This window comes from Macaca nemestrina, chromosome 12 (assembly GCF_043159975.1).
Source record: "Macaca nemestrina isolate mMacNem1 chromosome 12, mMacNem.hap1, whole genome shotgun sequence".
NCBI classification, from domain to species: Eukaryota; Metazoa; Chordata; class Mammalia; order Primates; family Cercopithecidae; genus Macaca; species Macaca nemestrina.
The window spans coordinates 372,952-387,400 of record NC_092136.1 but is presented as its reverse complement, the minus strand read 5'-3'; the positions used below and the strand labels follow the sequence as shown (position 1 = coordinate 387,400).

General features: G+C 54.9%; 1 protein-coding gene across 2 annotated transcripts in view; it reads right to left on the bottom strand.

Moving 5' to 3' along the window:
• Positions 1-14,449, bottom strand: part of LOC105494131 (phosphatidylserine synthase 2) — a 40,335-nt gene that overhangs the window by 6,892 nt on the left and 18,994 nt on the right. For both annotated transcript variants that reach the window (XM_011762263.3, XM_011762262.3), the window contains exons 3-4: positions 7,379-7,461; positions 2,464-2,531 (exon numbers count right to left, since the gene is read on the bottom strand). In XM_011762263.3, coding sequence (XP_011760565.1) covers positions 2,464-2,531; positions 7,379-7,461 — 151 coding nt within the window. The remainder of the gene's footprint in view (positions 1-2,463; positions 2,532-7,378; positions 7,462-14,449) is intronic.

The window sequence follows — 14,449 nt, the reverse complement described above, 5'->3', positions numbered from 1 at the left end:
GAGGCCAGGAATTCTGAGACCAGCCTGGCCAACATGGTGAAACCCTGTCTCTACTAAAAATACAAAAGTTGGGTGTGGTGGCACGTGCCTGTAATCCCAGCTACTTCGGAGACTGAGGCACGAGAATAGCTTGAACCTGGGAGGTGGAGGTTGCAGTGAGCCAAGATCATGCCACTGTACTCCAGACTGGGTGATAAAGCAAGACTATGTCTCAACAAAACAAAGCCAGGCGTGGTGGCACATGGCTGTAGTCCCAGCTACTCAGGAGGCTGAGGCAGGAAAATCACCTGAGCCTGGGAAGTTAGAGGCTGTGGAGGCCTATGATCGCACAACTGTACTCTAGCCTGGGCAACAGAGCAAGACCCTGTCTCCAAAAAAAAAGAAAAAAAAAAGCCCATCCTTGCCTGTTCTAGGAAACATTGAGCTGCAGGTTCTGGCCAGCGCAGCTACACAAGAAAATAAAAGACATCTAGACTGGAAAGGAAGAAGTAAAACTCTATTTGTAGAAGACATAATCTTGACTATAGCATATTCTTAAGAATCTACCCCAACACCCCACAACTCTTAGAGCTAATAAGTTCAGCAAGGTTGCAGGATGCAAGACCAGTCACAAAAATAAGCTACATTTCCATACACTAGTAATGAGCAATGCAAAAGTAAAATTAAAACAGTTCCACTTACAAGGGCATAAAATGAATAAGATAACTGGATGTAAATGTAATAAAGGAAGTGCAAAACTTAAACCCTGAAAACTCTAACACATTGTTGGAAGAAATTACAGACCTAAATAAACAGAAAGCCATCCCATTTTCAAGGACTGAGTTAATATTGTTAGGATGACACTACTCCCAAAACAGATTTGCAGATTCGATGCAATCCCTATAAAAAATTCCACCTGTTCTTTCCACAGAACTGGAAAGGGTGATCCTCACATTTGTTTGGAAATGGAAGAGATCCAGATGATTCAAAACCATCTTGAAAAAGAACAACCTGGGTGGACTCACACTGTCCAATTTCAAATGTCACTTGAGGGGTATTCCACTACATTCCTGACCAATCCACAAAACTGTCCAGGTCACCAAACACAAGGAGCCTGAGAAACTGTCACTGCCAAGAAAGAGGAGCCCAGGGCGGCAGGGCGGTTCACACCTGGAATCCCAGCACTTCAGGAGGCTGAGGCGGGCAGATCATTTGAGGTCAGGAGTTCAAGACCAGCCTGGCCAACACGATGAAACTAAAAATTACAATAAATTAGTGGGGGGTGGTGGCGGGTGCCTGTAATTCCAGCTACTTGGGAGGCTGAGGCAGGAGGATCACTTGAACCCGGGAGGTGGAGGCTACAGTGAGCCGAGATCACACCACTGCACTCCAGCCTGGGTGACAGAGTGAGACTCCATCTCAAAAACAGATAAATACTAAAAGAAAGAGGAGCATGGGAAGACACATGCAACCTGGATGAACCTCAGAGGCACCGTGCAGGGCGGGAAGAGGCTGCCCACTGCATGATTCCGTGTATAGGACACTCTCAGAGACAGAAGCGTCCTTCACCAGCAGTCAGGGGTCAGGGGCGGGTACGACTACCAAGGGGTAACACAAATGAATTTTGGGGCCAGTGGAATTGTTGTACATCCTAATTGTGTTTCTATAAGTCCACACAAATGCTAAAATTCATAGAACGTACACTACCCCAGAAAAGCCAATTCTGCCATGATGATAAAAAATCTGGTCACGCACTGACAGAGTTTTAAGACTGGGAATAGCAAAGTCCTTTGTAACCTGAAGACAGCCCCAAAATGTGTGTTTAAACTGAGTTAAACGGAACAGAGAGTATTAATAAAGTAAGCATTTGTGGCAGCAACACAGCCTGACCCAGGAATTACAAAGGAGCTGCATCTCCCACCCGCACCCGCCCGTCTTGCGGAAGGTGGTCAGGATGGGGAAGCAGCACACACAGCCACACTGGTCAACCACAAAACACAGACACAAAGACCCTGTCCCTCTGGGCGCTGGGGGCCCCTCTGAGGCCCAGATGTGCCCTGGCCACACACATGCTGGCCTGCATCGCAGGTCCCTTGCTGCTCCCTTCACGCCCAGTCCCTACCCGCACTCAGACAGCTGTGGGCAAAGCCACCCTGGCAGCTGCACCACTGGCCCTGCCCTCGTCTGTGTCCACACTTAGGTGTGGCCCTGCTACACGGCCACAGTCAGCCCCCCACCAGCAGATACTCCTGGAGGCCCCCCGCGGCTCGGCCTACGTTTTGAGGTCTAGCCCTGCTTCCTCCCATCACTCGAGGGCCACACAGATGCTCCTGGAGGCCCCCGCGGCTCGGCCTACGTTCTGAGGTCCGGCCCTGCTTCCTCCCATCACTCGAGGGCCGGGTGGGCAAGGCCTCCTTTGTCACCCTGCCTGGGGCCAGACCGTCACCTAAGTTCCCAGGTATCCAACCCAGAAACACGGCTTACCTGGAAGAGAATAAAGATGAGAAACAGCTCGTAGACCACACTCACGCAGAGCCAAAACCTCCAGTAAGCTACAAAGACAGATGACAGAAGGTGAGTGCGCCCGGCCCAGGCCTCCGGGCCCCGCTCAGCCCCAGGCTGGCTCCTGGCTCCTTCACACCCGGTCTCTTCTGGGCCCCTCACAGGTCCCTGGAGAGCCTTTATAAAGCTGTAACTGAGAATTAGGCACAATTTCCCTCTAAAAAGTGAATTTTTTTCTTCATTTTTTTCCATTCCAGCCCTTAAATCTTCGGCCCGTGAACTGCTGCACAGAATCAGTCAGCAAACATCCCTGTCCTGTTCACCAGTGACGCTTCTAACCTTGTGCCATTAAGTCTGGGGTAGGTTTCTGGTGGATATTTCTTTTTGAGATGGAGTCTCTGTCGCCCAGGCTGGAGCGCAACCTTGGTGCAACCTCTGCCTCCTGGCTCGAGCGACCTCCTACCTGAGCCTCCTGAGTAGCTGGGACCACAGGTGACTGCCACCGCATCCAGCTAATTTTTTTTTTTTTTTGGAGAGATGGGGTTTTGACATGTTGCCCAGACTAGGATACTTTTTTATCATGTTAAAAAATTTTTTAAATTCCAGTATGTTAAGTTTTTGTCATAGATGAATATGAATTTTTGTTTTTCTGCATTTAAGGGGATTAATTTTTTCATGTTGATGTGATGAGTTACGTTAATAGACTTCTAATGTGAAACCATCCCTCAATTCCTGACTTCCCACGGCTCCGAGCAGCTCATGGCAAGACACGCAGACGTGAGTTCTTAGGACCAAACGCAGGAGGCCCCGACGTACTCAGGGGAAGACGGCCACCATGGCTCACAAAAAGCCGCCCTCCATCGGCAGGAAATACAAACGCCCTGGTGTTCTTCGGAAAAGCTGCTTAGGGAGGTCTGGGACCCAAGACAGACAGCTGAGATCACAAACTGATTCCTCACGTGCGGGGTGAGAACCTGAACACTTCCCAGTGGCCCAAGAGCTAAAGGTCGTGGTGAGACTAATTTGGGGCAGCCCTCGCCCGACACTGACTGAAGGGGACACCTTCGGAGCAGGTGCCCGGCCTGCCGGCATTCTCTGACACTGACTGAAGGGGACACCTTCGCAGCAGGTGCCCGGCCTGCCGGCATTCTCTGACACTGACTGAAGGGGACGCCTTCGCAGCAGGTGCCCGGCCTGCCGGCATTCTCTGACACTGACTGAAGGGGACGCCTTCGGAGCAGGTGCCCGGCCTGCCGGCATTCTCTGACACTGACTGAAGGGGACGCCTTCGCAGCAGGTGCCCGGCCTGCCGGCATTCTCTGACACTGACTGAAGGGGACGCCTTCGCAGCAGGTGCCCGGCCTGCCGGCATTCTCTGACACTGACTGAAGGGGACTCCTTCGGAGCAGGTGCCCGGCCTGCCGGCATTCTCTGACACTGACTGAAGGGGACACCTTCGCAGCAGGTGCCCGGCCTGCCGGCATTCTCTGACACTGACTGAAGGGGACGCCTTCGGAGCAGGTGCCCGGCCTGCCGGCATTCTCTGACACTGACTGAAGGGGACACCTTCGCAGCAGGTGCCCGGCCTGCCGGCATTCTCTGACACTGACTGAAGGGGACGCCTTCGGAGCAGGTGCCCGGCCTGCTGGCATTCTCTGACGCTGACTGAAGGGGACGCCTTCGGAGCAGGTGCCCGGCCTGCCGGCATTCTCTGACGCTGACTGAAGGGGACACCTTCGCAGCAGGTGCCCGGCCTGCCGGCATTCTCTGACACTGACTGAAGGGGACGCCTTCGGAGCAGGTGCCCGGCCTGCTGGCATTCTCTGACGCTGACTGAAGGGGACGCCTTCGGAGCAGGTGCCCGGCCTGCAGGCGCTCTCTGAGGGGACAGCTATACCCATGAAACCACAATGTTCTGAGTGGGCCACAGGTCACCACGTCCGGGGCTAACTTCCCTCCCCGCCACTGCCGAGTCGAATCTTTCTCACATTTCTCCTGTTGGGGAAGGCCCCAGATCAGAAAGGTGATCTCGGACTCCTCTCCCCACTCAGGCTTCACATGTGACCAGCACCAGGCTGCCGCCTCCGAATACCCAGCAGGCCCTTGGTCTGCATTCCTGCCTCGCTCCCCGGAGCAACTCCAGACCTCCCTGACCCCAGGGCCACCTCCAGCCCCCAGCGCTCGTTTGCCTTTCTAAACATCACACCACAGGGGAAAGACAGACAGGCAGCCTCAGCAGCCCTGACAACACTGTGGCTGACTCAGCCTTCAGAGGGAGCCAGGAAGAAAATGCAGTTTACACAGAAGGGGTGCCCGTCTCAGTGGCCCAGGACCTTCCGCCTCCCTCCGAGCTGCAGCCAACTCAAGTTTCCAAAGAAAGCGGCTCCCTCCACGGCCGGGCTGGGCTCATTTCCACTCTTCCTCATGAGGCCCAGTCGCTAATGGCTACGGCTACAGCCGCCGGACTGGGCATTCCTGGGCCAGACCCAGGGGAGTGGGAAGAAGGTGGGCAGAGCCCACAGGGACCACCTTTCTGGAGAACCCTTCTCCCTGCCCCTCCCAGAACCTCCGCTGCACAGGATTCACTTGTCCACTTCAATGTGTTGTGACTGCAGAGGGTTGAGGGCTCCCTGCCGGCCCCCAAGTTAACAAGACACGTGGAAGAAGGTGGCTCCAGGACAGGCTTCCCCATCAGTAAATTGAAGACTGGCAAAGTAACGTGGAATTTATGCCAAGCAAACTAAACTAACAGAAGAAAGGTAGAGCAGAGCTCAAACCAAAACTGAACACCCTGGGAACTCCCAGTCCTGCCCAGCAGGAGGGGACAAGCCACAGCTCAGAGGAGCCATGGCTGGAGCTTTCAGAAGCATCAAGACCTTCAGGCCCAGATGCTCCACATCCCACCAGGGGACCTGCAGCCGGAGCTCCTAGACTGCACGGAGCTGAGGACCTCCCGGGAGTCTCTCCCTGTGCCGGGGCCACATGCCAGGAAAAGCTGCTGCCTGCTGACCAGTCTGCCCCACTCACGGCTGCGTCCCAGCACCCGGTGATGCCGGCACCCAGGAGGGATTTGGTGCATCTCCAAGCAAGGACGGCCACTGGCTGAGCTTCCGGCAGCTCTTCTTCCCTCCAAATCCACCCAACAAACATGTAACTGCACCAGGCTTTTCACTGTGTGACAGGCAGTTTTTAGACTATCGCTGCACGTTCCACTGCTCTGCTGAGCAATCCAAACCCGTCTGAGGCAAGACCGTCTGTGCTCAGCCGACTGGGCAGACAAGAGCCCTGGGCCCTTCCTACACAGCTGTCAGTCAGCAGAGCGGCCCACCAGGCACTCAAGGAGCCCTTTCTCAAGGCCCTGGGAAAGGAAGCGGCCAGCGAGAGCAGCCTGCTTGGGTCACCGGACGGCTCCCCGCTCAGGGCCTCTGGGGATGGGGAAGCTTCACTCACCACCATGGCGCTGACCCTGGGGCAGACGCCGCTCTCCCGGGGCAGACGCCGCTCTCCTGGAGGCCAATTTTATAACACGTATCACGGGCTTAAACTGTGTGTGTCCTATAATTCAATACTTACTTCTGGGACATTTTATTAAATGAATAATCAGATATTTACACAGAGCATAGGGAAAAAATTCACCACAGCCTAGTTTATTAAAATAAAACTGGAAACTTTCTAAATATACAGTATTATGGCTTAAATAAATTGGTTAAATGTAGTACATTCAAATGACAGCTAAACAAGCAGTCATTAAAATTTCAGCTGTCAAAAAATTAGTAAGGAAATGATTAAAGTCATTTAAACCTAAATGACTAAAGTCATTTAAAAAATCAGTAAGGAAGTGCCGGGTGCAATGGCTTACCCTGTAACCCCAGCACTTTGGGAGGTCAAGGCGGGTGGATCATGAGGTCAGGAGATTGAGACCATCCTGGCTAACACGGTGAAACCCAGTCTCTACTAAAAATACAAAAAATTAGCTGGGCGTGGTGGCGGGCGCCTGTAGTCCCAGCTACTCTGGAGGCTGAGGCAGGAGAATGGCGTGAACCGGGGAGGTGGAGCTTGCAGTGAGCTGAGATCGCACCACTGCACGCCAGCCTGGGCGACAGAGCAAGACTCCGTCTCAAAAAAAAAAAAAATTATAAGAAAATGACTGAAGTTATTGAACCTGAAGTGGGGAACGCACGAAGCCACACGTTCAGGATTCCAGTCTTTCGAGGTCGTGAATATGTCCATATACACAAACGTGAAAATTTAACAGTGGTTATTATTTGTGGGTAGTTTTATTTTTAAGTATTTTTTGCATTTTTGAAATTTCCTATAATACCTACTCCTGTTGAACCAGAAACTATGTTTCTAATTACTTTGTGTGGCCACTCTGGGGAAACCACCAACCCTACAGAAGCCTGAGCCCCTCCCTGGGGTGGGACGTGGGGACAGCGCACTGAGACTGGGGGAAGCTCTGGCCCACGAGGGTTTGTTAGAAGTCAGGGCCATAAGGTGGGGTGGAGGCCGAGGCAGAATGTGCTGGGCAGGGGGTGGGCAGCGCCTCACAGCCCCACCTGGAGTCTGCAGTCCCCGGCCTCACAGCCCCACCTGGAGCCCTCTGCCACCGGGTCTGTGGAAAGAGGAGGCAGAAGCAGGAAGATAAGGGCCGGAGAGCCCTGGACAGGGAAGAGTGAAAGGGCCAGAGAAGGCCTGGAGGGACCCTTGGTGGCTGGAGGAGGAGCACACGGCCAGCTGAGAACGCCACGTCCTCGTCCACGTGGGAAGTGGCCTTGGAGACCTTGGGGAGGGCCGGGCGGAGGGGAGGACGGGACACTCACACCCAGCAGCACAGACACAGACGGCTGCTCAGAACAGAACTGCCACGGGGCACACGGAGAAGGAAATGGCAAGTTACCTGGATGAGGTCTGGAAAATGGCCCGTCTTTAGCTTGTGTGACTCCAAAACATAAGAAAACCAAAATACTGGCCACAATACCTCTGCAAATAAAGAACAAACAGCCCCTCAGTGTGTGCAGGCTTCTCCCAGGAGGGAGGTGGGAGGCTGCAGGGACCCCCAGACACCCATTGTGGAAGAGCTGGGGGGGGAGGAAGGGCCCGATGCTGGGGCGGGAGGAAGGGCCTCGGGCAGAGCTGGGCAACTCCGGGGCGGGCAAGGCCCGGACACCTCCACCACCCTGGGCCCAACATTCGCCCTCACATTTGCTGCCCGCCCAGTGGCCGGGAGCCCTTGTGCTCGGGCTGCTGGTGGTTCCCAGTGTCCCATCAGGAAGACACTCGCTCTACAGAGGCCACCAAACGCCCCCCATGTGACCATCAGCGATCACAAAGCCCACATAGGAAGAAGGCGTCAGGAGCTACTGCCTCCCTGATCCAGCACGCAGGACCCCCAGGAAGTGTCTCTAGAGAGTTCTTGTGTCTTTTTGGGGTCAACTCATCCAACACCAACAGGACTCCTGTGATTCATAAGATGGAAGCATGACAGCTGTAGCTGCAACCAAAGACGCAGGCTCATGGGAAGGAGGGCGCGAGGGGTTCCCTCCTCGGCAAAGCTCTTTGGGGCAGGCCTCAGCCAGAGTCTCAGTGGGTTTCACTGAGAAGCAGCTTAGGCTGGTGGACGTGCAGACACACAGCCCTGGCCACAGGCACACTGCTCACATCCGCCCCCACATTCGACGTGTGGACCTGCTCTGTGCACCCGCTCTGTGGATGTGCTCTGTGGACGTGCTCTGCGGACCCGCTCTGTGGATCTGCTCCGTGGACCTGCTCCGTGGACCCGCTCCATGGATGTGCTCTGCGGACCCGCTCCATGGATGTGCTCTGTGGACCTGCTCCGTGGACCTGCTCCATGGATGTGCTCCGTGGATGTACTCTGTGGACCTGCTCTGTGGACCTGCTCTGTGCACCTGCTCTGTGGACCTGCTCTGTGGATGTGCTCTGTGGACCTGCTCCATGGACTTGCTCTGTGGACCTGCTCTGTGGATGTGCTCCGTGGACCTACTCCGTGGACTCGCTCTGTGGACCTGCTCTGTGCACCCGCTCTGTGGATGTGCTCTGTGGACCCACTCTGTGGACCTGCTCCGTGGACCCGCTCTGTGGACCTGCTCTGTGGATGTGCTCCGTGGACCTACTCCGTGGACTCGCTCTGTGGACCTGCTCTGTGCACCCGCTCTGTGGACCTGCTCCGTGGACCCGCTCTGTGGATGTGCTCTGTGGACCTGCTCCGTGGACCCGCTCTGTGGACCCACTCTGTGGATGTGCTCTGTGGACCTGCTCCGTGGACTCGCTCTGTGGACCTGCTCCGTGCACCCACTCTGTGGATGTGCTCTGTGCTCCCGCTCTGTGGATGTGCTCCGTGGACCCGCTCTGTGGACGTGCTCCGTGGACCCGCTCTGTGGACGTGCTCCGTGGACCCGCTCTGTGGACGTGCTCCGCACTCCCACTCTGTGGACATGCTCCGTGCACCCGCTCTGTGGACGTGCTCTGTGCTCCCGCTCTGTGGATGTGCTCTGTGGACCCGCTCTGTGGATGTGCTCTGTGCTCCCGCTCTGTGGATGTGCTCCGTGGACCCGCTCTGTGGACGTGCTCTGTGGACCTGCTCTGTGGACGTGCTCTGTGCTCCCGCTCTGTGGATGTGCTCTGTGGACCCGCTCTGTGGATGTGCTCCGTGGACCCGTTCTGTGCTCTGCAGGCATTCGGATGCACCCATCCTCTCCGCTTGTGCTCAGCTCGGGGTCTGAGACCCCCTGGCCGCTGCATCACCCAGTCCCTCCCACGGCTCAGTCGTGCTGTGCTGACAGTCACACCTCGGTGTGTTCGCACGCTGGGCTGCTTCTGGGTTTGGCTGCCGTGAAGGAAGCTGCTGCGTGGGGGCCACAGAGACAAGCTATCTGTTTTTAAGACAACAGTCTTAAAAAATACCTCATAACAACTTCAGTCCGAGAAATTCCCCTCTCTGCCTGCAGGAGTGCCTGGTCCTGAAAGTCCTGAGTAGACAGAGGCAGGTGAGGCCAAGCCCCGCCGGAGGCTTGCAGGACGGAGGATGGAGGAGGGCACAAGGCCACTGGCCCCTGGTGCAGCTGGGACAAGGGTCTGGTGGTTCTGGGCAGGTGCTGCTCTCCACCCAGAGCCCCGAGGGTCTCACCCTTGGCAGGACATTCATGGCCCCCCAGGTGAAACCAGAGTTTCTGACGCGGTCTCCACCCAGGCCCCAGCTCCCACACTACTGCTGTCAACCTCCAGGGACAGAAGCAGAGATGCCCTCGCTGTTGGGTTCAGCAAGGTGGGACCCGCGTCCCTGTCACAGGTGCCCCTCCCGAAGTCTCTCAGTGCTGAGGGTTGGGAGGTGTGAAAAGTACCTTCCAGGGCCCCCTGAAGCCAGACAGGCCCCACCTCAGCTGTGCCTCCACAGTGCATGGAGCGGGTGGTTAACATTCAGTGGAAAGACACTGAAATCATCTCCTGTCCTCCCCAGAAAAGATAAAAATGAAAACAGGAACATGGGCACTGGCCAAGGAAAGCTGCTCCTGGTGCAGGCGCGCGTCACCCCCGGCCGCCATCCGCCCGACAGGCACGCGTCACCCCCGGCCGCCATCCGCCGACAGGCACGTCACCCCCGGCCGCCATCCGCCCGACAGGCACGCGTCACCCCAGGCCGCCATCCGCCCGACAGGCACGCGTCACCCCAGGCCGCCATCCGCCCGACAGGCACGCGTCACCCCAGGCCACCATCGCCCGACAGGCACGCGTCACCCCCGGCCGCCATCCGCCCGACAGGCACGCGTCACCCCAGGCCGCCATCCGCCCGACAGGCACGCGTCACCCCAGGCCGCCATCGGCCCGACAGGCACGCGTCACCCCCGGCCGCCATCCGCCGGACAGGCACGCGTCACCCCAGGCCGCCATCCGCCGGACAGGCGCGTGTCACCACAGGCTGGTGCTCCCCGAAACAGCCCATGGCACCCCCGACAAGGCACGCCGCCCAGAGGCCAGCTCAGACCAGGTCACACGGGACTCTAACCTGGCCACACATCACATGTTTATGACAACTTTATAAGGCTAATTTGTTCATAAGAATTACTTGCTGGGTGCAGTGGTTCACACCTGTAATCCCAGCACTTTGGGAGGCTGAGGTAGGTGGATCACTAAGTTCCACCTGGCCAGGAGTTCGAGACCAGTCTGGCCAACATGAAACTCTCGTCTCTACTAAAAATACAAGAAATTAGCTGGGTGTGGTAGCAGGAGCCTGTAATCCCAGCTACTCAGGAGGCTGAAGCAGGAGAATCACTTGAATCTGGGAGGCAGAGGTTACGGTGAGCTGAGATCAAGCCACTGCACTCCAGCCTGGGTGACAGCAAGACTCAGTCTCAAAAAAAAAAAAAAAAGAATTACTTAAGTACTTGAGAAGGTGTGTCCATTGGGTAAGAATGAGGGAAGTGCTTTAAAAGGAAAGCAAATATATTGCATTTCAAAAATAAGTTTTTAATTTTAGAATGGTTTTAAATTTACAGAATTATTGTAAAAATAGTAAAAGTTCCCATATCTCACACGCCTAGCTTTCCCATTAACATCTCACCATTAATAAGCCAGTGCTGGCCGGGCGCGGTGGCTCACGCCTGTAATCCCAGCACTTTGGGAGGCCGAGGTAGGTGGATCGCAAGGTCAGGAGTTCGAGACCAGCCTGACCAACACGGTGAAACCCCGTCTCTACTAAAAATACAAAAAATGAGCCAGGCGTGCTGGCGGGCACCTGTAATCCCAGCTACTCAGGAGGCTGAGGCAGGAGAATCACTTGAACCCAGGAGGTGGAGCTTGCAGTGAGCCAAGATCACACCACTGCGCTCCAGCCTGGGCAACAGAGCGAGACTCAGTCTCAAAAATAAATAAACAAATATTAAAAAAAAAAAAAAAGCCAGTGCTGCCACACGACTGCCGAGGCCTACGCCTCCTTTGTTCTCCCCTGACGTCCTTCCCCCTTCATCCACCCCCACCAACAATCTCTTCCTCGACATCTGCTCGTCCTGTCTCTTCAGGCTCCCTTAGGCTGGGACGGTTTCTCAGACTCTCCTTGTCTCTGATGACCTGGACGGTTTGGAGGAGGCCTGGTGAGGAATTCTGTGGAACGTTCCTTAGTGAGACGGTGGGCTGTGCCTCTGTGTGGCCGGGCTGGGGTCGTCAGGGTTGGGAGGATCTGGCAGCAGCCTCACCATCGGCCACACTGTGAACATGACCAGTGGATGCTGACCTGACCACCGGGCCCAGGGGTGTCTGCGGGCACCTCCACTGCAGCGTCCCCATCCCACCGCCCCCTCCGTGCTGCACGCCCAGGAAGGAGGTCGCCATGCACAGCCCGCGGCGGGGCAGGGAGGAGGGAGGTCACCACGCGCAGCGCACTGCGGGGCAGGGAGCTCACCACCTCCTGGAACGGGGGCTCTACCTCATTTACTGAAAACCTTCTGCAGGGACGGTTGGTCTCTTTCCCTCTATTTATTCAATCAGTTATATCAGTATGGGCTTGTGCATGTTTATTTTATACTTTGGGTTATATTCTAATACTACTTGATTGATTTGTTGCTCTTTGGCCACTGGGAGGCTCTTTCGCTGGGACATAATCCTGTGACTGTGGGGTTTTGTTCACCGAGCTCCTCACTTTTTTTTTTTTTTTTTGAGACGGAGTCTCGCTCAGTCGCCCAGGCTGGAGTGCAGTGGCGCGATCGGCTCACTGCAAGCTCCGCCTCCCAGGTTCACACCATTTTCCTGCCTCAGCCTCCCAAGTAGCTGGGACTACAGGCGCCGCCACCACGCCTGGCTAATTTTTTGCTTTTTTTTTTTTTTTTTTTTAAGTAGAGACGGGGTTTCACCATGTTAACCAGGATGGTCTCGATCTCCTGACCTCGTGATCCACCCGCCTCGGCCTCCCAAAGTCCTGTGATTACAGGCGTGAGCCACCGCGCCCGGCCGAGCTCCTCACTTCCTGGCACTGCCAGGATCAGCTGATCCTGGGCATTTCTTGTTCCGGTGCTAGAATCAGCCATTTCTTGTCAGACAGAGCCCTGGCCCCATGGACTGGAGGGCACTAGGAACCAGGATCTGGGCCTGGGTGTGCTCACTGCTGCAAGCATAACTGGTTCTAGTCCCCCTCAGCTTGCAGAGCAACAAGATACGTGTGTATCCATTAACCACTGCACACACACTGTTTAACCATCTGTGTCTCTTCTGGGCTAAATGTGCAATAGTAATCCACCATCACAGGGGTCACTCCAGCCTCCTCCCTCTGATTACCCAGAGACTCCCCTCCTCCTCTTTCTGATTACCCGGAGACTCCCCTCCTCCTCCCTCTGATTACCTAGACTCCCCTCCTCCTCCCTCTGATTACCCAGAGACTCCCCTCCTCCTCCCTCTGATTACCCAGAGACTCCCCTCCCACAGCCATCACACACACCACAGTGACAAGAGCTGCCACCCAGCACCTCTGTGGAGAAAAACTTTATCGACTAGAGCAGCGTCAGTGTCATTCCTTTTGCCTCTGGCCTTACAGACGCTGCTCATTTCCAAAGTTACGCAGCACCTTCCTCTGAACACCCTTCAGGAAGGTCACAGAATGCATTTGCAGTAGTTAAGATTCTCGTCCGTCGGCCTCCCCCGCTGGGACCCCCATGTCCTCAATGAATGTTTAAAATCTGCACAAGGTCTGCTCTTGTGTTGTCCAGTTCTACAGGTTCGGACAAATGCACAGTCTCGTGTACCAACCAGGACGGTGCAGCACAGAGCGGCCTCACTGCCACACGCATGCTGCGTTCTGTCCACTCTCCCCTTTCCCCAGGAAACAACGGATGCTTTCACTACCACATCATTTCACCTCTTCCAGGTCATCGAGCTGAAATTGCGGTGCGTGGCCTTCTCTCTTAGGAACGTGGATTTCTAGAAACGTGGATTTCAGGTTCCTCCCTGTCGTCGTGGCTTGATGCTCATTTATCGTTACTATCTGTCTCTACGTCTGTCTTTCGTAAATTACCCAGTCTTGGGTATTTCTTTATAGCAGTACGAAAACAGACTAATGGACCATGTTACCCAGGCTGGTCTGGAATTCCTGGCCTCAAGCAACCGTCCTGCCTCAGTCTCCCAAAATGCTGGGATTACAGGTGTGAGCCACCCTGCCCAGCCTGTCTTTCTTCTTCTTGAGCTTTAAGAGTTCTTTGCATATTTTGAATACAAGTCCTTTGTCAGATAGACGTTTTGTAAACATTTTTAACAGCTTGTGGTTCACCTTTTCATTCTCTCAACAGCGTCTTTTACGAAGCAGAAGTTTTAATTTTTTCAAGGTCTCACTCTGGGGTCTAGGCTGGAGTGCAGTGGTGCTATCGTAGCTCACCACAGCCTCGACCTCCTGGGTTCAAGCAATCCTCTCGCCTCAGCCTCCTGAGTACCTGGAACCACAGGCTTGTACTACCACAATTAGCCAACTTACCTCTTCCTAATTTTTAGTAGAGATGGGGGGGAGGGGTCTCATTATGTCGCCCAGGCTGGTCTTGAACTTGTGACCTCCAGCAATCCTCCTAGATTGGCCTTCCAAAGTGCTAGGATTAGGGGCATGAGCCACACACCCAGCAGACAGTTTTAATTGTAATGAAGTCCAGTTGATCAAGTTTTTATTTTCATGGATTGTGCTGCTGGTATTTTATTATCACCAAACCCAAGGTCACTATACTTTCTCCTGTGGTTTCTCCAAGATGTTTTATAATTAAGGCTGAGCATGAGAGCTCACATCTGTAATCCCGGCAGTTTGGGAGGCCAAAGCAGGGGTTTGAGACCAGCCTGGGCAACATAGTGAGACCTTATCTCTACAAAAAATTTTAAAAAGTAGCTGGGTGTGGTGGTGCACACCGGTAGTCTTAGCTCCTTGGGAGGCTGAGGCAGGAGGACTGCTGGAGGCCAGCAGTTGGAGGCTACAGTGAGCTATGACTGCACC